The sequence below is a fragment of the Hemitrygon akajei genome, chromosome 15 (genome assembly GCF_048418815.1).
Source record: "Hemitrygon akajei chromosome 15, sHemAka1.3, whole genome shotgun sequence".
NCBI lineage: Eukaryota > Metazoa > Chordata > Chondrichthyes > Myliobatiformes > Dasyatidae > Hemitrygon > Hemitrygon akajei.
The window spans coordinates 15,216,926-15,242,233 of NC_133138.1; the positions used below are offsets into that span (position 1 = coordinate 15,216,926).

General features: G+C 39.8%; 2 protein-coding genes across 3 annotated transcripts in view; one reads left to right on the top strand and one right to left on the bottom strand.

Annotated features, from left to right (window-relative positions):
- rnf14 (ring finger protein 14) overlaps positions 1 to 13,715 on the bottom strand; it is a 30,433-nt gene extending 16,718 nt beyond the window's left edge. The window contains exons 1-3 of one of the 2 annotated variants that reach the window (XM_073067215.1): positions 13,637 to 13,715; positions 1,567 to 1,727; positions 891 to 1,039 (exon numbers count right to left, since the gene is read on the bottom strand). In XM_073067215.1, coding sequence (XP_072923316.1) covers positions 891 to 1,039; positions 1,567 to 1,720 — 303 coding nt within the window. In that variant the 5' untranslated portion in view covers positions 1,721 to 1,727; positions 13,637 to 13,715. Of the gene's footprint in view, positions 1 to 890; positions 1,040 to 1,566; positions 1,728 to 13,535; positions 13,600 to 13,636 lie in introns of those variants that run through there. The other variant, XM_073067214.1, reaches the window with a different exon arrangement.
- Positions 13,716 to 13,738: 23 nt separating this feature from the next.
- LOC140739176 (heat shock 70 kDa protein 4-like) overlaps positions 13,739 to 25,308 on the top strand; it is a 47,009-nt gene continuing 35,439 nt past the window's right edge. The window contains exons 1-6 of the mRNA XM_073067212.1: positions 13,739 to 14,058; positions 18,002 to 18,059; positions 18,900 to 19,040; positions 19,452 to 19,574; positions 19,692 to 19,791; positions 22,482 to 22,615. Of these exons, the coding sequence (XP_072923313.1) occupies positions 13,952 to 14,058; positions 18,002 to 18,059; positions 18,900 to 19,040; positions 19,452 to 19,574; positions 19,692 to 19,791; positions 22,482 to 22,615 (663 nt within the window). The 5' untranslated portion in view covers positions 13,739 to 13,951. The remainder of the gene's footprint in view (positions 14,059 to 18,001; positions 18,060 to 18,899; positions 19,041 to 19,451; positions 19,575 to 19,691; positions 19,792 to 22,481; positions 22,616 to 25,308) is intronic.

The window sequence follows — 25,308 nt, forward strand, 5'->3', positions numbered from 1 at the left end:
GGGATGTGATGCTGAGGCTTTATAAGGCACTGGTGAGGCCTCACCTTGAGAATTGTAACAGTTTTCAGCCTATCATCTTAAAAAAGATGTGCTGGGGGAGTCTGGAGGAGATTCACAAGGATGATTTCAGGGATGAAAGGGTTATCATACGAGGAATGTTTGATGGCTCTGGGTCTGTATTCACTGGAATTCAAAAGGATGAGGGGGGAATCCCATTGAAACCTTTCGAATGTTGAAAGGCATAGACAGAGTAGATGTGGTCAGTGGGTGTATTTAAGGCAGAGATTGATAGGTTCTTGATTAGACATGGCATCAAATATTACAGGGAGAAGGACGGTAACTGGGGTTCAGGAGGAGAGAACAAAAAGGATCACCCATGATTGAATGGCAGAGCAGACTCAGTGGGTCAGATGGCCCAATTCTGTTCCTATGTCTTATGGACTTATGGGCTAAAATTACATTACTTTTCACTGTATGTCTTGGAATATTTATTACTGGCACATAATTAAAAAGTAATTTAACTAATTTTTACCGCTTCATAAATTCGAGGTTCCACATAACCAAATGACATTTCAATTATATACTTTTACAACATATTCAATAATATAACTTGAACATCACTAGAAAATTTTGCCTGAGAAGCTGGTAGAGGCAAGTACTCATACAATTAAAAGGCATCCAAATTGAATTGCACTTAAGCTGCCAAGTGCTGGTAGTGAGATTAGCTGAAGAACCTGTTTCTGTGTTGCTTGACTCTACTAATATCCAACAAAACATCGGAATAGACATTTTGAGATTTGTTTACAAAAGTTGCACTTCTAACTGTGTATTTCACAAAATTAGTGTGAAATAAAAAATACAACATTTGAAAAGAAGAATGAGACACAAACCTGAACTCGGGAAAGCCATTTGCAACTCAAGGTATATTTAGGAGGTGAACATGATGGATAATCTGGTGGAAATTCAAAATTCAACAGAATAGGGGGCAGAAATGAAACAACATATTCAATCTGATCCTTCTTATTCTGCTTCTCATCACCTGGGTAAAGAAATAAAATGTTAGTGGATGACTGATCTTTTAAGATTGATAATCCATCTTTTAAGAGCATAAGAAATTGCAGGAATGGATCAGTCAGACCTTCATGTCTGCTACCAATTCGATGTTAGCTGATCATTTATCTCAGTGCCACTTTCCTACACAACCCAAAACCCTTGACTCTGATGATAACTAAATTTGTATTGATCTGTTGTGAATATATTCAGTGTTTGACCCTCTACTGTCCTCAGTTTCAAAAGATTCACCATCTAGCGGTTGATAAAATTCCTTCTCAGCTCTGTCCTGCGTAGCTGCTTCCTAGACACCACAGCAAGGCAAAATACTATACTAAGTATTTGACTAATGTGATCACTCTTCTAAACACAAGGGGAGAAAAGGCTCTGTCTGCTTCGTCTTTCCTCAAACAACAAACTTGCCATCCCAGGAATAAAGCTGTTTAGCATTTGTTGCATTTTCAATACCTGTGCAACATACAGATTTTTAAAACATTAACTTACTGTTCAGCTTACCACAAGAAAGTATTTTGAAGTTTTCTGGTAATTCCAAACAGGTGATTATTTCTCCACCCTGAGAAGATTCTGCACGTAGAAATTCATTCTCGCCATAAATGCTGGTGAGAGCCAGCAGCTCATCCTCTTGCTCTTCCTTATCCCTGGAGGACATTTAGATTCTGGGAAATTGGACAAGTTAAAATAATCCACTGATACGAAATAGCAAGTCCTGAGCTGGAAGCAGCAATCTTAAATCTGATTTTCTATCCATTCTCACTTTGATTTCAAATAGATTTTTTATGCCGTACAATAAGAAGGTTTTTGGTTGGTGAGTTAAATGGAAGATCCCTGGGATTACACTTAATACTCACATGAGAAACACTGCATGTGAAAAACCTTTAAAGTGAAATGACATCACAATGATAATAATTTTTGCCCCTCCCCCAAAAAAATCACTAAGGATCAGTGTGTTTTCTTTAAAATAAATCAATATTGAAGGTATGGTTTATTTTATTGATTTTACTGCTGCAATACACAAGTAGAGTGCTATAGTAACCAAGGGTATTATTATACTGCATTGTAATAAGTTGAACAATGCCTACCACAGCTTTCATTTGAGGGTAACCAAAACAAAGAAACTGAAAATAACCTTACAACAAGGATGAAGAGTTAACAATAAAATTTAATAATTCTATATAAAAATTATTAAAGCTTTACCTCAGTGGTTTATGATGAACCACTTTAACAATATCCAACTTTAATAATAAATTTTTAAAAATGACTGACTCACTCGGTTATTTTATATCGGCTCCAACTTTGAAATCCATTGTATTAGAAGTCGGATTTTCAAAATATTTGAAATACTGGACTCTCTTCCTTTGTATGTTGATCAGAAAACTCATTTTTCTTTTGAAAGAACATGTCGAGCTTTTACTTTTAATTAAGACTGCAATCTCTTATAAATTAATTTCAAATAAGTATTGCAAATTATGGCTAATTTGCAATTCAAGAGAATTTTTTTTTTAAATAAAAGAAAGCGTTAAAGCTTTTAATAAGGTCCCCTGAAGGAAAAAATCCAAACAGATATTCCATTCAATGGTAAGGATGAGAAATTATCAAGAACAGCTTGATCAAACCACTGTTCCTTAAAAGTGATTTAAAGTAATAAGTATAACAGGCTTTGACAATCTCAACTTGGATTCTGGCAGAATTCTATACACATATTAAGAACAATTTTAATTGTACATTTGACATGCAATGCCTGCTCCTAACAATGATCCAAGTTAGGATCTGCTTATCAAAGAGATTGAAACATCTAGTCCTATCAGCTCAAATATAAATCTGATTCATCAGTGACTGCTGTGAAAGAGCAGCTGACAAAGTCCTAGTGACATCTTGGAAAGACAGATGACAGGAGGGAAATACCCACTGGGGTTGCAATGGACTAGCTACCCATGGCAGCAGATTCCTTTTGCCAAAATAGCATACAGGCATCAACCACTGATGGCTACAAGAACTACAAAAAGAAAGGTACTCCCAGAGTCAGCAAGAGCAGGAGCACAAGATGACTCAAGGATGGATATTTCAGTAACAGAACATGGCATGATTTGGATCGAGAAACATAGGCAGTATAGTAATTGAGTCAGTGACATCAGCAGGAAGCACACTCCAGTGTACTCCAGAGATGTTTCAATCTCTTTGATAAGCAGATCCAAACTTGGATCATTGTTAGGAGCAGGTCTAAAGTAACATCAGCTTGGGGTTTGAAGATGCACCAAAGCCGGATGAAGTGCTTGAAGGAGACAAGACTGGGACCTTGCATCGACCAGTACGTCTTGAGGGAAAGGACGAGCAAGTCAAATAAATTTCAGAGGCAGGATGGAACCAAAAGTCCGCAGAGCATCACTAACCCAGGCTCAGTCTCAGAAGAGTATATCAGCACTGAAGACCACTGGTCACAGGAAAGACAAGGTCAGCTAGTAGACAAGAAGCTGCAGGTAAAAAAGCCATGTGTGAAATGGCCGAAAAACTGCAACAAGAAAGAGTGGGCAATGATCAACAAGGATCTGTGCAGACTCCTCAGTGGTCTGAAGGGCACAGTTGAGAAGAGAATTGAGAGGATGGGAGACCTCATATGCAACTACAGAGCAGAAAGGTTTGGAATGAGGGAAATAATTAAGACAAAGCTGCCTGTACAGCACAAATCAAGAAGACAAAAAGAGGTAGAAGGCCTCATTAAGGAGAGATGGCAACTGAAGAAATGGTGAAAACCAACCATGGAAGAAAGGAGAAATCAACACTTTGCAGGTAGAACTAAAGGCACGACTGTTGATGCTAAGGAGGGCAGAAAACCTCACGCTTTGAAGACAGAGGAAAGCACACACTCAGACACGATTCTATTAGGACCACTACAAGTTCGTGAAAAGCATTTTCACAAAGCAGAAGAATAGAAATCCTAAGATGTCAAAGGAAGATTTGGGAGATCATCTGAAGCTGAGGTACTTAGACAGCCTGAGAGCTGAACACATCTCAATACCTTCAGATATGCCAGCCATCCACCCTCCACATCAGCAGTTTGACATCAGTCCCCCCAGATATAGTGAGATAATAATAGTAAAGCGAGCGAGGGCTATTTCAGTGCCAGGATCAGATGGAGTTCTGTACAAACTTTACAAAAATGCACCAAGAGTCCTGAACTTCTTATGGAAACATATGAAAATTGTCTGGAAGAACAAACTCATTCGTAGAGCTTGGTGGCAGGCAGAAGGAATTCTAATTCCTAAAGAAAAGGATTCCTCAGAGAGTGGGCAGTTTCAGCAAATAAATCTATTAAATGTTGAAGGGAAAATATTTTTTGGTGTCACAGCACAAAGGTTGTCTGCTGACCTGGAGAAAAACAACTTCATCGACACACATTTGCAGAAGGCAGGGATGCCGTGTTTCATTGGCTGCTTGGAACACACAAGTATAATTTGGCATCAAATACAAACTGCTAAAAGGGAAGGAAGAGACCAGCATGTCTTGTTTTTCAACCTAGCCAATGACTTTGGGTCGGTCTCACAGAACCTCCTATGCTCTTCATTTGAATTCTCCATGTACCAGAGTGTGTTATGACCCTGGTCAAAGCCTGCTTTCAAGATCTCCAGGTCTCATTGATAACCGCAGAGTATAGCACAGCCTGACAGCCTGTGGAGATAGGCATTTTGGCAGATTGCACCATCTCTCCGCAAGCCTTTACCATGGCAATGGAAGTAATCATTAGAGCTTCTCAATGCGTAGTAGAAGAACGACTGAAGTCAGGACTATGCCTACCACCAATCCAAGCATTTACTAATGATTTAAACATCCTGACAACTACTATCCCATATACCAAACAGTTGCTTGAGAAACTCCATTCAAGCATCAAATGGGCCCGAATGACAATTAAAACAAAGTCGTCTAGGAGCATTTCTATACTCAAGGGAAGGCTGGTCGACTACAAGTTCCATGTGGATGGGAAAGCAATTCCTACTGTGTCAGAAATGCCAGTTAAAAGCTTGGGGTATTGGTATGATGTAAACCTCAGTGATACAAGTCAAGTGAAACTGCTGAGAAGAAATCACCAAAGGGCTTAAAGTCATTAATAAGACCTTGCTGCCAGGAAACATCAAGCTCTGCTGCCTTCAGTTTGGATTGCTCCCTCAGGTGTTGTGGCCACTGACTCTGTATGAAGTCCCCATCACTCATGTTGAAAAGCTGGAGAGGACAGTTAGCTCCTTCGTTAAGAAATGGATGGGTCTACGAAGATCACTAAGTAACATCTACCTCTATGGCAAAGGAGCTCTGGAGTTGCCTGTCATGGGCTGACTGAAGAGCTCAAGTGTCCAAGGTGAGGCATGAGATGACTCTCTCAGAATCTTATGACAGTATCGTCCAAGATACCGCACCCAGGACCTTAACAGGGAGAAAGTGGTGTCCAGCAGAGTCAATACAACAGGCAAAAGCAGCACTCAGGTTTGCAGACATGCTGGGCCAGATGCAATCTGGAAGAAGGGACCTTGACACAGGATCAAATAGGTCTATTTAGCAAAAGCTGACAACACAAAAGCAAAGGTGAACTACGATGGTGGAGGAAGTACAGCAACAGGAGGAGCAGATGACAACAGCAGTGTCTCAGGCAGGAAAGGGGCAGTGGACAAGATGAGAAAACATTAAAAGAAAATTCAGCTGGAAAGACGTGGGAAAAGGAAGGAAGAAAGATTAGCTTCCTTATACGAGCTGTTCATGATGTTCTCCCAACTCCCAAAAAATCTGAACCAGTGGCTCGGTGAAGACCCATCTTGCCCACTCTGTGGAAGAACAGCAAACCTCAAGCACATCCTCTCATCTTGTCAAGTAAGCCTCGCTCAAGGAAGATACACATGAAGGCTCAACCAGGTCCTCAAATGCTTGTCACCCAATGTGGAGGAGCAAAGGCTGAATAACAATGCTAAGCCCCATATGACTGGAAGAACCACCATCTCCTTTGTCCGGTAAGGGCAAACAGTGCCACCCTCAGTGACACAGTTGGTGTCAGGCATACTGGAGCCTGCTCGTGACTGGAACATGGCTGTCAATCTTGACAAAAGGCTAATATTTCCCCTGGAGATAGCCACTAGCACCCTCAGACCAGATTTGATCTTGTGGTCCAGCAGTCTGAAGGCTGTAGTAATCTCAGAGCTCACAGGGCCCTGTGAAGATGTAGTCTGCGAGGTGTATGAGTGGAAACGTGTGAGATCCACTGAGCTGGCCACAAATGCTAAGCTGTGTGGATGGAAAGCGCAGATTTTCAGCGTAGAGATTGGCTGCAGAGGATTTGTGGCTACTTCCATGGTCAGATTGCTGAAGTTTGAGGCCAGGGCCAGCAGCAAGCTATAAGAAAACTCTCGGAGGTAGCCAAGTGAAGCAGCCGCTGGGTGTGGATGAAGAAGAGTGACCTTAGCTAGGCCCTAAAATGACCTTTGGGTGGCCAGTTGTGAAGGGGGTGCACCAGGGACGTTGGGTCACACTGTTGAGCCCTCTGGAGATGTAGTGGGCTTACATTGATGAAATATCTAAGGAGGGGGGTGGGGGTACCCACATGATGACCCCTGGGAAGTATCTGCCACCCACCAAGCCCCACCTTAAGATCTCCTGCACATGGATGACATCAAGCTGTATGCCAGATACGAAACAGACACTGACTCACTAATCCACCTGACAAGGGTGTACAATAGAGACATGAGGACATCATTTGGACCCGAAAAGTGCAGTTGGATGGTAATGAAAAGAGGCAAACTCATCAACACTGAAGGTGTTGAATTACTTGAAAGCCACATACCAGATGTACAGGACAGCTACAAACACCTGGGGATCCTGCAGGGGCATGGAAGCCACAATGAAACACAAGGAAGGCTGCAACATCCCAGTACTTCCAAAGAATGAGACAGTTCCTAAAAAGCCAGCTGAATGGGAGGAACAAGATCAGAGTCATCAACACATTCACCCTATCAGTCATCAGATATCTTGCCACAATAGTGTGTCAGCCAAGGAACAAACTGGAAGCTGCTGACATCAAGACCAGAAACTGCTAACGATACATGAGGAATTCCACCCAAAGTCCAACGTTGAGTGATTGTACACCTGCCAGAATAAAGGAGGACAGGGATTTGGAAGTGTCAAGGCAATGGTGCTGGAAAAAATGCAAAACATCCATGAGAAAGATGGCCCCTTTCTGCTAGATCTGCTAAGGACGATCTGCTAGAAGAATATCCCAGTCAACAGGCAGGGGAAATGGAAATGGGTGAAGAAGAGCCAGAGGACCAGAGGCCACGGTAGGACAAGTCACTGATGGGATGTACCATCGCCAGATATCAGAGGTGGCTGACATAAAGAAAGTCCTACCAACAGCTGGAAAAAGCATGGCTGAGGGACAGCACAGAGGTGCTGCTCATGGCTGCACAAGAATAGGTGTTGAATACAAGAGCAATAGAAGCAGGGGTCTATCACACCAGAGAAGATCCAAGATGCAGACTGTGCAAGGAATCCACTGAAACAATCCAGTAAGTAGTAGCAGGGTGCACAATGCAGGAAGGGACAACGTACTCTGAACGGCACAAACAAATTACATGAATTGTGTACAGGAACATCTGCACTGAATATGGATGGAACACTTCCTAGTCCAAATGGGAAACACCTGAGCATCTAAGATCCTGCGAGACTTCCAATACAGACTGATAAGCAACTATTGGCCAATCAACCATAGTAAAACTGGACAAGGAATAGAAGAAAGCAATAGTAATAGATGTGGCAATCCTGAATGACAGTAACATCAGGAAGAAAGAATATGAGAAGTTGGAGAAATAACAGGGCTTGAAAGAGCAGATAGAAAGGATGTGGAAGGTTAAAGCCAGAATAATCCCAGTGGTGATAGGAGAACTTGGAGCTGTGACACCTGGATTGGGAGAGTGGCTCCAACAAATCCCGGGAACAACATCTGAGATCTTAGTCCATAAGAGTGCACTGCTAGGAATAGCAAGCATACTGTGCCAAGCTCTCTCAAGCTTTAGGCCTCTGGTACAGGACCCGAGATTGAGAGGAAAAAAATACACATATACACCACACATAAGGGGTGGGGGGAAAGATTAGATAGATTAATATACAAACTCCATTTCCAGAAAAGTTGGGATATTTTCCAACATGCAATAAAAACAAAAATCTGTGATATGTTAATTCACGTGAACCCTTATTTAACCGACAAAAATACAAAGAAAAGATTTTCAATAGTTTTACTGACCAACTTAATTGTATTTTGTAAATATACACAAATTTAGAACTTGATGGCTGCAACACACTCAACAAAAGTTGGGACAGAGTTAAAATAAGATTGAAAAGTGCACAGAATATTCAAGTAACACCGGTTTGGAAGACTCCACATTAAGCAGGCTAATTGGTAGCAGGTGAGGTATCATGACTGGGTATAAAAGTACATGACTGGGTATAAAAGTAGCGTTCATCAAAGGCTCAGTCCTTGCAAGCAAGGATGGGTCGTGGCTCACCCCTTTGTGCCAAAATTCGTGAGAGATTTGTTAGTCAGTTCAAAAGGAACATTTCCCAATACAAGATTGCAGAGAATTTAGGTCTTTCAACATCTACAGTACATAATATTGTGAAAAGATTCAGAGAATTCAGGGACATCTCAGTGCGTAAAGGGCAAGGTCGGAAACCACTGTTGAATGCGCATAATCTTCGAGCCCTCAGACGGCACTGCCTAAGAAACCGTCATGCTACTGTGACAATTATAGCCACCTGGGCTCGGGAGTACTTCGGAAAACCATTGTCACTTAACACAGTCCATCGCTGCATCCAGAAATGCAACTTGAAACTGTATTACGCAAGGAGGAAGCCATACATCAACTCTATGCAGAAACGCCGGCGAGTTCTCTGGGCCCGAGCTCATCTCAGATGGACCGAAAGACTGTGGAACCGTGTGCTGTGGTCAGATGAGTCCACATTTCAGCTAGTTTTTGGAAAAAACAGGCGTGGAGTTCTCCGTGCCAAAGATGAAAATGACCATCCTGATTGTTATCAGCGAAAGGTGCAAAAGCCAGCATCTGTGATGGTATGGGGGTGCATCAGTGCCCACAGCATGGGTGAGTTGCATGTATGTGAAGGTACCATTGACTCTGAGGCGTATATTAGGATTTTAGAGAGACATATGTTGCCATCAAGGCGACGTCTCTTCCCAGGACATCCAAGCTTATTTCAGCAGGACAATGCCAGACCACATTCTGCACAGGCTACAACAGCGTGGCTTTGTAGACACAGAGTGCGTGTGCTTGACTGGCCTGCTGCCAGTCCAGATCTATCTCCTATTGAAAATGTATGGCGCATCATGAAGAGGAGAATCAGACAACGGAGACCACGGACTGTTGAGCAGCTGAAGTCTTATATCAAGCAAGAATGGACAAAATTTCCAATTGCAAATCTACTACAATTAGTATCCTCAGTTCCAAAACGATTAAAAAGTGTTATTAAAAGGAAAGGTGATGTAACACAATGGTAAACATGCCTCTGTCCCAACTTTTGTTGAGTGTGTTGCAGCCATCAAATTCTAAATTTGTGTATATTTACAAAATACAATTAAGTTGGTCAGTAAAACTATTGAAAATCTTTTCTTTGTATTTTTGTCAGTTAAATAAAGGTTCACGTAAATTAACATATCACAGATTTTTGTTTTTATTGCATGTTGGAAAATATCCCAACTTTTCTGGAAATGGGGTTTGTATATATAGGGCACACACAGGGCAGCCCACTATTTCACTACCAGGTTGTTAGCGAGATGCTGCAATTGTGATACCTGTGCTATTAAGAGAATAGTAAGAGCTCCAGACAGGATCCGTGCTCTTCATGTGTGTCCAACAACCATAAAGAGAAGATTGTGTGCTGTCCTGCTGAGAACAGAAATGCACTCACTTTTATTTTTCCCAAACCCTAGACACTCACATCAATATCTTGGGCAATGGATAAGCATTTAATTGTTATCAGAATAACAAATAGCATATCAAAGATGAATAATGTTCCACTATACTGCTCTGGGAACACAGTTTGTAAATGGACGAAACATAGTTGTAAAGATTACTTCAGTGAAATGCTGAGTGAATCGGAAAAGCAGCTAATTCACTATTTTTTCGATCAAATGCATGTTTATCTAACATCATTGCCATCAAATCAAATAACATATTAATAGACAAATATACATTGGAACAATTTTCACTGAACCAATCACTGCCACATGTATCTGCAATCTATTTAAGGAAGTTTCAAGCAATCAAACTTGTACATGCATGTCTCCAAACTGGCCAGTGCCTGTTAAAACCCATTATAGATAAGAAAGATTCAAAATGATTTTCATAAAATGAGTTATGACTAAACATTTGAACATATTGACCTGAATGGAAAGTGCCAATGTCAAAGAGATTAAGGGCAAATTTACAGATATATTAATACAAGCATATAATTGCATTTAACGTTCAGAGTGATGTACTACAAAACAGGTTGTTTTTTATTTTTAATATAAAATGTTATTTTAATTTTATTTTAAAAATTAAAACCATGTTCCCAATGATAGACTATCAACAGATTGCAAAGATATTTGAAATGTCTTTAGGCATGGGTGAGGTGCCAGAGAGCTGGACCATAGCTATTGTTCTGTGGTTTAAGAAAGGCTCTAAGAATAAGCTGGGAAATTATAGGCTGGTTAACATGACATCAGTCGTGGGTAAATTAGTGGAGGATATTCTAAGAATTAGGATAATACATCTTCGGATAGACATGGTTGGAGATAGTCAACTTGGTTTTGAGCATTGTAGGTCATGTCTAACCAATCATATAGAGCTTGAAGAATTTACCTAGAAGGCTGATGAAAGAAAGGCAGTGGACATTATCTATATGAACTTTAAAAAGATCTTTGACAATGTTTATCTGGTCGGGAAGGGTGGAGGGGGTATTGTTCCAGAAGCTTAAGTTGCTTGGAATTCAGGATGAAGTAGGTCCTGAAGCAGGATCTCATCCTGATATGTTGACTATTTATTCATTTCCATCGATCATGACCTGCTGAATTCCTCCAGAATTTTGTGTGTGTTGAACTGGATTCAATGTTGGCTTAGCAAGAGATTCTAGAAAATTATAGTAGATGGTTGTCTCTCTGACTGGAGACCTGTGACTAATGGTATGCTACAGTGATCATTGGGTCAGTTGTTGTTTATCATCTATATTCATGATTTAGATGACAATATGGTAAACTGAATCACCAAACTTGTGGATGACACCAAGATTGGGGACACAGTGGACAGTGAGGAAGGCCAAAGTTTGCATAATGATCAGGACCAGCCAGAAAAATATAACATAAGGCAGAGAATTGTGAAGTGTTGTACTTAGGGAGGACAAACTATGCTAAGATCTACACAGTAAAGGGTAGGGCACTGAGTTGAGTGGCAGAACAAAGGGTCCTAGGAATACAGATCCATAATTCATTGGAAGTAGAATTTTTTTTAATTAATGATTATCACAGGTAGATAAGGTAATAAAGAGAGCTTTTGACCATTGACCTTCATAAATCAGGACAGAGTACAGAAGTTGGGATGTTATGTTGAAGATGTAGGAGATGCTGGTGAGATACTGTGTACAGATTGGGTCATCTACCCACAGGAAAGACATTAATAAGCTTATAAGAGAGCAGAGAAAATTTACAAGGATGTTTGGGACCTGAGGAACTGAGTTAAAGGGAAAGGTTGATAGGTTATGACATTATGCACTGCAGTGCAGGAAAATGAGAGGAGAGTTTTTAGAGCTATACTAAATTATGAGGGTTATAGATAGGGTGGATGCATGCAAGCTTTCTCCCCTCAGGTTGAGTAAGATGAGAACTAGAGGTCACTGAGGGAAAGATGAAATATTTAAGGGGAATGCGAAGGGGAACTCCGTCACTCAGAGTGTGAAACAAGCTTACAGTGGAAGTGGTAGGTGCAGATTCAATTGCAACGTTTAAGAGAAATTTGGATAGGTACATGGATGAAAGAGACATAGATGGCTATAGTCCTGATACAAGTAGATGGGTCTAGGCAGAAAACAGGCTGGCATGAACTAGATAGACCAAAAGGCCTGTTTCTGTGCTGTAGGGCTGTATGACACCATCTGCAAATAGTATAAAATACTAAATAAATAACAAATAAATTATATACAAAATTGAGATCTAGAAACATAGATTGTCATAAGGACTAGAAGCTAGAAATTCACATAATTTTAAGGGTACTTAAAATTAAAATCTAGATATTATTTAAATGCATTTTCATATAGTCCTGTATTTACAAGACATGGACTGACGTTGACAGGTTTGAAAACATGAAATGGAAAACAATATATAAGTATTACAAACAAGGAGAAATTATGTCAGAATAGTTTATTTTATCCAGTTTACATATCTAAACCATTTGTTCAAACATCTAGATTGCAACTCCAGTGGCTTAAGCATCATGCCACAGTTCACAACAGAAAAGCCCCCTATATATTAAATGAAGCCTATTTAAAACAAATCTTTCCAAAGCCAGTCTCCGGTTTACTTAAAAGGCTTTTAGAAAAACCAAAGAACCTCAAAGTTTAAGAAGACCAGCAAATCTGTGCTTTAACATTTGTTGAGACAGGCAAAGAATTTGGGTTTTTTTTGCATGCAGACAACAGATTGTGAAACATCTCAAAAGTGTAAACGTTTCCAGTACAAGCCAAAAGATTATGACATGAAGATGTCTTGTTAATAAAACTTTAAATTAAATTCAAAACTAAAGTTAATGGTTTGTTTGGCAATTTACTGTGAATATATCAGAATTGATATTTGATTAAAATAATGCTTTCAGTTACTGAACAATAAATTTAATGAACATTGATGCCATCGATAGTTCAAAATTTTTAAAGAGTAACTTTCATTCAAGTGTTTACAAAGGTTGCCTAACCACTTATGACATAACGATTTAACCCAAAAGAGATCTGGGCACCTCGACTGAACGCATAACAGAATAACTGATAGTAGTGGATTTTTTTAAAAAATTTGGAAACAAGATATCTTTGGGGCGACAGAGGCAATCACACAAGTTCAAGGACGTCACATATGTATTTAAAAGCGGCAAATGGCTGGTGTAAATTTGCCCATAAATAGCACGCCTTCACCCTCGCCATAGCAACGTCACCGGAGAACAACCCAGACAAATTTTGGACGCTGGTTTCCGCTTGTCGCGGGTGCTCCTTTGGAGATTGGGTATCCTTGAGGCAACCTTTCCAACCCCAGTGAAGTGTCCAAAGGGATTCAGATAAAGCCAAAGGATGAAGTCCACACCACTACCCCAAGTCCCCCTCCCACACGTCACACACCCTCCAACTCAGACAACCTTCAGCTACAGTCTCTCACTTTACATTTAACAATCACAGTATACTCTTACCGGTAAATCCTCTCCCTTGGCGTCTCACTCCCCGCCCCCGCCCCGCTGCAAACCTACACCCTCCCCCGCCCCCCGCAAACAACAACAATATCCTGGTTCACCGAACGACGTCGAGCGCCGAGATCCCGAGCGGCGGCGAACCTTTCCGAAATCCGCCGGTGACGTCTGAGGCCGAAGCGACGACCGTTCGGGAGGCGGGGCCGGGGAGTTCTCGCGAGATCGGAGCCGGTGGCTACTGTGGTGCACGAGTGAACCGAGAGACCCCCCCAGCGGTTCCTGTTCCTCTGATAAAGCCGGAGAAGCGAGCCGGGGGAAAAAAAACACACACGAGGGAAAGTGCCGGTGTTCGTTAGGTTGCGTTGAGCTGCTGCAAGCCGTCCGAGACCATTGGAAACAAACAATAAGACAGACCGGAGATGTCAGTGGTCGGCTTTGATGTCGGTTTCCAGAACTGTTATGTGGCTGTGGCAAGAGGCGGCGGCATCGAGACGGCCGCTAACGAGTGCAGCGAAAGGAGCACCCCGTAGGTATCCGCCTGGGCTCTTCCACCGGTCTGGCAGGAGGCACGAACAGCGAACGTGTAACGCTGCTGGTTGCATTGGGGCCTAGTCACTCCCACCTTGCCCACCGGGCGTGGAGGCATTGACTGACTGCGGCACTAAAATTGAGCATCTTACTCACTGCCCCCATGCATTTCGCTTTCTAGATTTTTCCTTTCAACTTAACAGTGGCCTTTTGCCCACCGGCACGTTCCCGTTTTCGTTTTAACTAACACGTTTATGTTTCAAGTCAGCAACATTCGCATTTTTGTTTTAACTGGAAGATAAAATCCAGTGTTGAAAGTTATTGTGCTGTCTCCCCTTCATTGCAAGATTCCAAGGGGTTTTGGGAAGATTGGATATAATTTTTTCGCATAATTTATTTCAGTTTCTTTATTAAAATAGAAATGTGGATATACTGATTGCGATGTCTGCGAGTTAGAAGGGCAAAACAATGATTAAATACCAACAGGATTTCGGTAATACTGTATTGCAATTCTTCAATCCTTTCAGTGGTGCGAGTTGTGATTTGGCGTATCTCCCGTGCCCAGTTTGCACACGCCCGGTCTGATGTACCTAGTGCACACCCGACCGTTTAATTGCTTTGACCACTCCCTGAAAAAGCATATTAGAACCTAATGAAAACAGGATTTGTGGATGTGGCCCTACATTCAATAAAATCATAGTTGAATTGGTACTTCATCCACTTTACAGTCTGTCCTCCACATCCCTCAATTCCCACATTTTTCAAAAATATAATTAATTCATTTTTTTCACCCTTGAATGTACTTAGTCATATCATGTGCAAAGCCACTACGCGTAGACAACTGCAAAGGTTTGCAATCTTCTTAGTTTTTTATTCATCTCTAGACAGCATTTGAGCATCTTCGATTTGCACGGTGATAATATTACTAGATTAATAATTCTGACGCCTAGGCCAATAAGCCAGTGATGTAAATTCCAATCTGGCAATGTCAACGGTCTTTTAAAGTTGGATAATTAATAACTGATTGGGGTGGAAAATAATTGTATGACATTATTGATATTAACTTTAAAAAATGAAAGTAAATCCTAGAACTTCAGGTCAGATTACATCTGTGTGAGGAGAAACAAGAGTTACTGTTTCAGGTTGGAGAAGAGTCACCAGAGTCCTTTTTTTTTAAACTCTTGTTCCACAGAAATGTAGTTTATTAAATGACTAGAGCATGACGTTTTTCCACTACAGGGCTATAAATGTTGGTCTTGTCATGCCCATGTCCTCTAAATGAATGAATTCCTTTTTGAGATGAACCAGATGTTTTGATTGGATTGGTGTCCAGTGTGCTTTGTTTTTAACCTGCAACACAGTAAATTATCTTTCCTTAACTATGGATGATTTGACTTTCATGTCACACCTCAAGTTTTATTACTTTTCATGTTAGTAAGCCAGCCCCCTATACTCTTCCTAATTCAAACCTCAAAAGTTTTTTAAAGAACTTTTTAAATAAAATCTTATCAATTACAATAAAAGAAAATGCCATAGATCCTCAGTATCTGTGGAGTGGAAAAATAAGTGTTAGTATTTTGAGTCTCTTTATTCATAGATGTTGCATGACCTGAGAATTTACAGCTTTTCTGTAAATACTGGAGTCCGGTTTCCAATATATAGTTCTTGTTTTTCAATCATACTTGTTTCTTATACATCGGTGATGAAGTGAGAGTAGTGTGGTGGTTGTAGTCTACCTGTACTAAAGTAATGTGTTTAAGGTATTCCCATAATGAAGACGATTCCAAAAAGTAAGAACCCAAGGCTAGCTGGATCTGAAACTGGCCTGGTGACTGGAGGCAGAAAGTATTAATGTCGGGTTGTTTTTGGAATTGAAGCCTGCTACCAGTGGTGTACCAGAGTGGGCCTCCAATGTTTTTTTTTTGCAGAACAAACAAGGAAGTATTGATATCCATGTTCTAGATGTGGATAGCCCTCACGCATAGTTAACCCATAGGTTTGATGGCCTGGGGATGGCCAAGGCTGACAGGAAAGCAGCAATGGATTGTCCTCGGCTGTGAATTCACCTGTAGCCAAACATTGTCATAATGATTGCATCACCAACCGTTTGAAGGTTACTATAATGCTATTTTGTCCCTTAGATAACATTCAAATCATGTGTGTATAATTTTATTCTGATAAATTAAGTGCATTAAGTAAACTACTAAACAGATTCTGGAGATACTGGAACTCCAGAGCAGCACTCACAAAATGCTGAAGGAGCTCAGCAGGTCAGGTACTAACTCTTTATTCCCCTACATAGATGCTGCCTGGCTTGCTGAGTTCCTCCATTATTTTGTGTGGTGCTGTACTTTTATTAAAAGTTTGAAGAAATCCTCAATGTATTTTCTCTGTACCACTGTGTTCTTTGGTATCTAGGATATTATTGATGTATGTACATTCAATTACCAACCTAGATCTTTGCACATTACTGCAACCTTTCTAAGCCATGAGAATTTTCACTCTTATCAGTGTGTTGTGTTTTGGTACTCAATGTCAATTTTTCCCTAAAGGTTGCCATTAGTATATTTTACTTCACCAGTTTCTGAAAATAATAAAATAAAACGTAATAACCTGGAGTACCTCAAAGCTTAAAATTTAAATGCATTTTTCCAATTTCCCAACATGCATCTTGCTTTTAGCTGCATGAATGGGCAGGATAGACAATGAGTCAGCGGGTGTTTAGTTGGATTTCCAGAAGGCTTTTGGCAAGGTGTAGCACATGTGGTTGCTAAACAAGAGCCCATGGTATTACAGAAAGGTACTAGCATTGTCGTAAGGTTGTCTGACTGTCAAAAGGCGGAGAGTGGATATAAAGGGGAACTTTTCTGGTTGGCTGTCGGTGAATTGTGGTGTTCTGCAGGGATGGTGTTGGGTCCACTACTTTTCACATTAAAAGTTAACTATCTGAATGACAGAATTGATAGCTATGTGGCCAGGTATACTAGATATGTGGAGTGGCAGGTCGTGTTGAGGAAGTAGGGAGTCTGCAGAAGGACTTGGACAGATTAGGAAAATGGACTTGGACAAATTAGGAAAGTGGCTGATGGAATAGGGTGAAGGATATTGTATGGTCATATTGTTCAAGATGGCAGCAAGCTGCAGTGTCTGTCACGATTATGGCTCAATCGTAATGATTCTATGATCTTTTCAGTGGACTTCATCTGCTCATCACATCTTCCTGTGGTCACAGCAATATTAGATTTGAAGTAAAGTTGCTAAAGTTCCCAAAAGCAGCTACTACAAAAAAGGCTCTGCCAAGGATTGTTTTAAATTGATTGGACTGTATGTTTGGACAACTACCAATGATTTTTGGTCATTTAATGTAATCTGGGAAGCAAATTTAACTCAATTCTCAATTTGTTATTTTTTAATAGGGTGTTTATTGACTGGTTTTAAGGCAAAAACCTATCTTGGTTGGGGTTACTATTGATGCTGGGAACATTAGAAGGTTATCACAGCTCAGATTTATTTACTGATTGAATCTGCATAGTTATTATCTCAGGCTTTTCTAGGACCTGGATACTTAGACCCTGAAGTCTTATATGCAGAAACATAAATAAACTGAACTGTAACTTATTTGACTAGTCTTTAATGCAGCATTCATTATGCTGTTAGAAAATCTCCAACTCTATATATAATGGGCCTGCATATCACCTATTGAGATAACAAAGTCAGGAAAAATACCAATATCTGGCTTGTGAATATTATTCAACCTATAATCAACACAAGCAATCTCTATATTAATATAAAAGCAGTCTCTTACATTTCTGTGACCGTTTTTGATCTGTTTATTATCTGACCACTGAAGCCAAATGTTGGATATTTTAATACAAAATTTATCATGAAAAAGTATAAAATGGGATCTTGGAGCAATTAATTAAAGTTTTTTAAACTTTCAGGTCTTTTGTGTCCTTGGGACCCAGAAATCGTGCAGTTGGAGCTGCAGCCAAAAATCAGGTAAGAATTCAGTGCTTCCTCCTTTAAAGAATATTCCAGCAACAGATGTTATGAGACAGTGTTGCCAGCATGCAGGCTGTCAGGCCATAGCATACTATTCAGAGGACAAATGAAATAAAAGCAGAAAACATTGCAAAAGCCCTGCAGATTAAGCAGAATTTGTGGCAAGAGAAACAGCATTAGTACTCAAGCTTAATAACCATTTTATTTAGTAATTCTGATGAAGAGTTGTCAACCTGAAATGCTAATTCTACTGCTGTGCAATATTTTCAGCAATCAGTTTTGTCTTCTGGCATCCAATTATTTATTTTTTCAGCAAACCGATATTGTGTTTTAAGCGAACTTTATGATGTAACATAAGAATTGGATAAGATTTGCAAATTGTATTTTGTGTAAAATAAACTTCAAACTTAGAAAAAAAATTGGACCAATAATTTTCCTTGGAACTTCAGTCCGTTATCCTTGTGCTTTTGGTAATTTTGATTGGTGGTAAAACCATTGTTTCACCTTTATGTGTCAAAGGTATTCTCTGCAGATTTGAGTGAAGGATTTGTTCTGGCTTTCAAGTGACACAATTTTGTCGTAATAATGCTTTAGCAAATCCAAGGGCTTGCCAGTTAGGTCAAAGGTGTTCTTGACCAGTAAAATCTTCAGGGATACACAAAAAAAAAAAGTTGACCTTCCTTTCTTACAAAAGCTGTTTGACGTGTTGAATTCTTCCAACAGATTGTTTGTTGCTATAAGTTCAACTGATCTATATCTCAGTGATGGTCTTGCTCATCAAAATCCAACACATGGTGTTTAGATATTGATAATTAAATTTTAACTTTTGGTTTGTAGGTGCTGTCAAATGTCAAAAATACTCTACAGGGATTTAAAAGGCTCCATGGACGGGCTTTTACAGACCCATATGTAAGAAATGTGCAATCCAAACTTGCATACGATCTTGTTCAGATGTCAAATGGTGCAACAGGTGTTAAGGTTGGTGTCACTATACTCCTTGATCAAAATCTACTTAAAAATGCATGCTTTGTCAATAGGATGGAAGTGAGAAGCTAAAGTTACCTAATACATATACAACTTTATGTTGTGCTCATTATTATTGAAATTTGAGAACGTGGATTGGAATTTTAATTTTATTCTGCCTTGACTTAACGTCCTGGTATAGAATCAAAATGCTTCCAGGTGTTTACTGGATTATTTTTTAAAAGCATTTAACTGGAGTTGGTATATTCACTGTATGTCCAATGACACTACAGGTGGAAGACCTTGCATCCTTGATGTCACTTACCTTTGTCATTATGAAGTTTTAAATAAGTGTCTTTGTGATTGACAAATGCTTTGATTCTGGATGTATCTTAATGCAGTGCCTTTGCTTACAATTTTTGAAAGGTTTCATACATGGAAGAAGAACGAAATTTTAGTATAGAACAAGTTACAGGAATGTTGCTAACAAAACTGAAAGAGACGGCTGAAGCTGCGCTGAAGAAACCAGTCATGGATTGTGTGATATCAGTAAGTAATTGAAGTGTTGCTGATTTTGTGCATTTATGTGTAATTTTAAATTGAGCCTTTTAATCTTAACCTCATTGGCCATGGGATTTCCATTCATTAGTGTACTATTTTGTACAGGTCCCATGTTTCTACACAGATGCTGAAAGGCGGTCAGTAATGGATGCTGCACAGATTGCAGGACTTAACTGTTTGCGGCTCATTAACGAAACCACTTCAGGTAATTACTTTTTATTGAATGCAATAGTAATTTTTATTGTATGAGCCTATTAGTTGTATTCTAGGAACTGATCTTTGGATTAGTATAAATACATTGTTGCAGTGTGAAAGGAAAACTGAAAGCATACTGTTCTGTTTCAGTGCAGATAAGATTTTAGCCTGGTCAGCACAATGAGTATTAACTCATTGTAACTTGCACACATACTAGTGAATATAGAGTAATAATCTGAATTTTGGTAAAACTTTGTAACTGTAGTATTTTAAGCAGAAATAAAATACTTCGTGTTCAATTAGTTGCTTTTTGAAATGTGACTACAGGCAGCCCTGCTCTAATTGTGGAGGGAAAGGGTTGTGTTCCTCAATAGAGTAGATATGGAGAGGATATTTCCAATGGTGGGATAATCTAAGAAATGAGGACACACCTCAGAAAAGAGCAGCATCCTTTTAGAATGGAGATGAGGAGGAATTTCTTTAGACAGAGGGTGGTGAATCTATGGAATTCTTTGCCAAAGGCAGCTGTGGAGACCAAGTGTTAATGTATATTAAAGGCAGAGGTTGATAGATTCTTGATTGGTCAGGGCATGAAGGGATACGGGAGAAGGCAAGAGATTGGGACAGAAAGGAAAATTGGATCAGCCATGATGAAATGGCAGAGCAGACTCAATGGGCTAAATGGCCTAATTCTGCTCCTATATCTTATGGTCTTAAAATGGTTTGTGTCAGAATTTTCCATAATGCAAAGCCATTTCATCTGCGCATGTGTCAAGAAGCAAAATTGGAATATTATATTTTGGTATACTTTTCAAAATTCTGAGTAAATTTTATGCCTTGTCTTCAATCTTTGCGTAGAGATTTGACTTCCGTAAGGATGAATTTCTGTTACTGAACAGCTGTATTCCAGGGCAGTAATTGCTAAGCAACAGAATTTCACAAAGAATAAGAATTATTTAATGTTCTTGGTTAAAAGGAATGCTTTTCAGAGCTCTTGTATAGCTCTCTTACGAATAGCAGTTTGAAATATTTAATGTAACACACAAAATTCTGGAGGAGCTCAGCAGGTCAGGCAGCATCTATGGAAATGAATAAACAGCTGACGCTTCAGGCTGAGATCCTTCAATAGGATTGGAGAGGAAGGAGGAAGAAGCCAGAAACTGAATTTGGGGGAGGGGAAGGAGTGCAAGCGAGAAGGTGATAGTTGAAGCCAAGTGGGTGGGACGGGAAGTAAAGAAGCAGGGAGGTGATGTGGAAAAGGCAAAGACCAGAGAAGAAGGAATTTGATATGAGGGGAGAATGGACCATGGGAGAAAGGGAAGGAGGAGGTGCATCAGTGGGAGGTGAAAGGCAGGTAAGGAGAAGAGAGGAGGTGAGAGGGCAGCCAGAGTAGGGAATGGAAGAAGAGGGAAATGGGAGGAGGGAAAATTACTGGAAGAAATTGTTCACTTTTATTATTTTTGTTGTATCATGGCTGTACTTGCACCTCATTCTTCATTCTACTGTTCTTTCATTTCTGTCCTTGTTCTTCTCTTCCATGTCACTCTGCTTAATTTCACATTCTCCATCCTTTCTGGTTTAAACCATCTCTAGTAACACTCGCAAACATGACTGATCTGGTCCTGGCTAGGTCTAAGCTACTCTGTCCGTAGAAATTATTTGTTCTCCAGTACCATTCCACCATGCTGGCAATCTAAATTGCACTCTCTTCCACCACTTCTCAATATTCATTCCTCTAGCCCTTTTGTCTTTTACTATATTCATCATCATGTGATACAGCATGTAATCCTGCGATTACTGCCTTTTGAGATGCTATTCAATTTATCTCAACTCAGATTCTTTTCTCTCATCGCCTATTTTAGCTGCATTCTGTAGTGAAAGACTAGGAAGGGAATTTGTCACTTGGATATTACTAGGATGTCATTCTTTTGGATCTTTCTATACCCTGATAATGGCAAAAATGTAATGCTGTCCTCAGAAGTTTGTCCAGTATCACCACAATAGTGAAAATGTTGGCCAGTTTAATACCATTTCATATTTTGCTCTTAGGACATGAGTCTCTAGGAACTTTGATACTTTAAGGGTAGTAGTAAATTATTGAATGTAGGATACTCTTAGGAAAAAGGAATGATGGTCTTAGTTGATGAGTTCCTGGAAATGCTGAATGTAAATTCAGAAAAGAGTACACAATGGCAAATAAAATTACTTAGAGGATGAACTTTGAGAATAAAAGTCAATGTGAATCAAATTTTACAAGAATGATTCCTTTGAGAGCTGTGGGTTCCTGCTGATATACCCATGGTTTTCCATAGTATCCACCTGTCAGTGCTGTTTCTGGAAAGGCCCACTAATCCATAATATCAGGGATTCCCTTTTCTTCCGTAGTCTGGTATTATGCCTCGGGCATGGTGGTCTAAACCCTGGCATTTGACAAAGGGAGAAAATAACAATATCGAAATAAGCTTTTTGGTTCAAACACGAGGAAATCTGCAGATGCTGGAAATTCAAACAACACACACAAAATGCTGGTGGAACACAGCAGGCCAGGCAGCATCTATAGGGAGAAGCACTGTCGACGTTTCAGGCCGAGACTTTTGTATTTTAATTATTTTGTCCAAATTGTGTTGATCTATTCCTACTGTCAACTTAAAATTAGCGCTTTGGAGCATTTTGTAGTTACACCTATTGATTGATTTGCAGTTGCACTCGCATATGGGATATATAAACAAGATCTACCCGCCCCCGAAGAGAAGCCAAGGAATGTTGTTTTTGTTGATTTGGGACATTCAGCATTTCAGGTTTCTGTCTGTGCATTCAATAAAGGTAAACTAAAGGTAAGGGAAAGCAATATTCATTCAAGTGTAGTCTGACTTCCTGACTCTTTATAGTGATACAAGCAGTGTAAATGCTTATAAACCTGATATGGAATTGAATGTTGGTAATGGAGAAATAAATGCTTATTCCTTTTGTGTTTGGTTTCAGAAATATCAACTTTTAAGGTGAATAAGGCTGAATGTAGTTGTTGGTTTAGATTGCAAATATGTTAATATATCACATTAAAAATTTCTAGCATCTACCATTGCTTCCTGTTCCACTCATTATACCTTAAATGCATTAAACCCTTTTTCATTTTTAGTTTTTTTTAAACTGTTGTGATTGACTGAATTAAGCCACGCAGAAGCTGTAATTGGGAAATAAAAAAAGACTTTATTCTCATCACAGAGAGAGTCTAAGGAAATCTCATTCCCCTCACACAATACTTTCATACATTTTAAGCACAATAACAATAAATGCTGAACTACAGTTTCAATAGCTATATTCACCTACTTTAGCATTTTAAGTATGATAAGGTAATTTTGCAGAATTGCATCTTGAGAATGGCCACACATCCCCCAACTAGCAGAACCCTTTTGACTATATAAAAATTACTAGAAGCTCTTGGACCAGTTACTAGCCACAAACTTCAGACACACAAAATATATTGATTTTGTTAGTGTTAAAGGATGGCACAATAAAACCTTAAGGCATAGGACTAGAATTAGGCCATTCAGCCCATCAAGTCTTCTCTGCCACTCCATCATGGCTGATTTATTATCTCTCTGAACTCCATTCTCCTGCCTTCTTCCTGTAACCTTTACGAATCAGGAACTCTCAACTTCTGCTTTAATGTATCTAATAACTTGGCCTCCAAAGCCATCTGTAGGCAATAAATTCCATAGATTCATCATCCTCTGGCTAAAGAAATTCCTCCTCATCTTTGTTTTAAAGCAGTGGTTCCCAACCTTTATTATACCACAGACACCTACCATGAACTGAGGGGACTGTGGACCCCAGGTTGGGAACCCCTGTTCTAAAGGGACTTACTTGTATTCTGAGAGTATGGCCTCTAGTCCTAGACTCTTCTACTATAGGAAAAGTCCTATGTCCACTCTATCTAGGCCTTTCAATATTCAATAGGTTTCAATGAGATCTCCCCTCATTCTTCTAAACTCCAGCGAGTACAGGCTCATTGTCTTCAAACGCTCCTCCTTTCATTCCTAGGATTATTCTCATGAATTTATGAATATATAACTGGCCAGAATATCAAATGACAAAACAGACCTGTCCTGAACTGTACACACGGGAGCCTGCAGATGGAAATCTGGACAATACGGATAAAAATGCTGGGGGAGTTCTGTAGGTTGGGCAACATTTTTGCAGAGATCTCTAGAATATGCCTGATTTGAGTTCCTCCACTGTTTCATGTGTGTTAAGTAGCAAGTATACACCTTTAACATAGGAGATATCCACTTAATACCTTCCCCAGTCTCAGCCTGAAGTTTTCACTGAACACCAGTTAACATGGATGTCCCTTGCCCAGTGATTGGTTTTACTAGCCTTGAAAGCCGCCTGGTGGCACAGTGGCATCAGCGCCGGACTTCGGAAGCGAAGGTTCCCAAGTTCGAACCCAGTCGGCCTCCCCCCGGACACACTTTCCATTCGTGCCAGGTTGAGCACCGAGCTAACCACTCAGCTTCATAAAAAAACAAAGGGTCGAGTCAGGAACATTCATACCGTGACAAGGTTAATCCGAAAGGAGACCAATCCTGACACTACGTGCCAGACAAGAATGGCTGACTGGTGTGACAAGCTATGAAATGAACTTGCCTTAAGATATCAGTTGAAGTTAACTTTCATTAACACTTTTTTATTTGAATTAATATCTGCTATTTTCATGTAATTCCATAGTCTCTGAATCTCTATAAAGTACTATGGCTATATTTGTATCTGCCCTTTATTCTCCTGTTCATTTTTTTTCGGTTCTGTGCTTGTTTCTCTTTCCTTGGTCACTCTTCTTGGGTTCCTGTTCTCTTGCTATTAAAATTAAAACCTCCTTCAGTAAAACTACAAATTCTCCTTTGTCAACATCTCTTCTGGTTCTGCCCTGGTTGCCCTTGTACAGGTTTCATATTTGCTGTTGTCCTTAGAGTCTAAATCTGGGGAATGGAAAAATTGTTGTTGTTGAAAAATGGCTTGTTTTGTATCTTATGACGATCTAAAATAAGAACAGGAGGTATGCAGCCAGTTAAATTGAAGTAATATTTGAGTTTGAACACTAACTCCACTGGCACTCTCCATATACTTCATTTCCCTTGGTTTCTAAATGTATTTCCACCAATCTGTTTTGAATATATTTGGGAGCAGATAAACCCTTGAGAATAGATTGCTAAAAAGTTTACAACCCTCTGAAAGATGGAATTTCTGTATATTTTGTTCCTATAGTGATCTTTTGACCCAAGATGATGGCAAATTACTTCCAGAATTGCATTCAACATACATATGCTCACTGACTGTATGAGTCAAATGCTTTTTGTGGCACAACAATGAATAACTAGTGCTGGTAGAAAGTGTGCAGTATTTGACATCAATCAATGCGTGATGCAGATTTGCCATGATGCTGCCATTTTGGCCCCAGGCTGCAACTTATGCATTCAATTAAAGTTTCTCAGCTAAGCAGTTGTTTAGTGGCAAGGAGGAATCCAGTAAC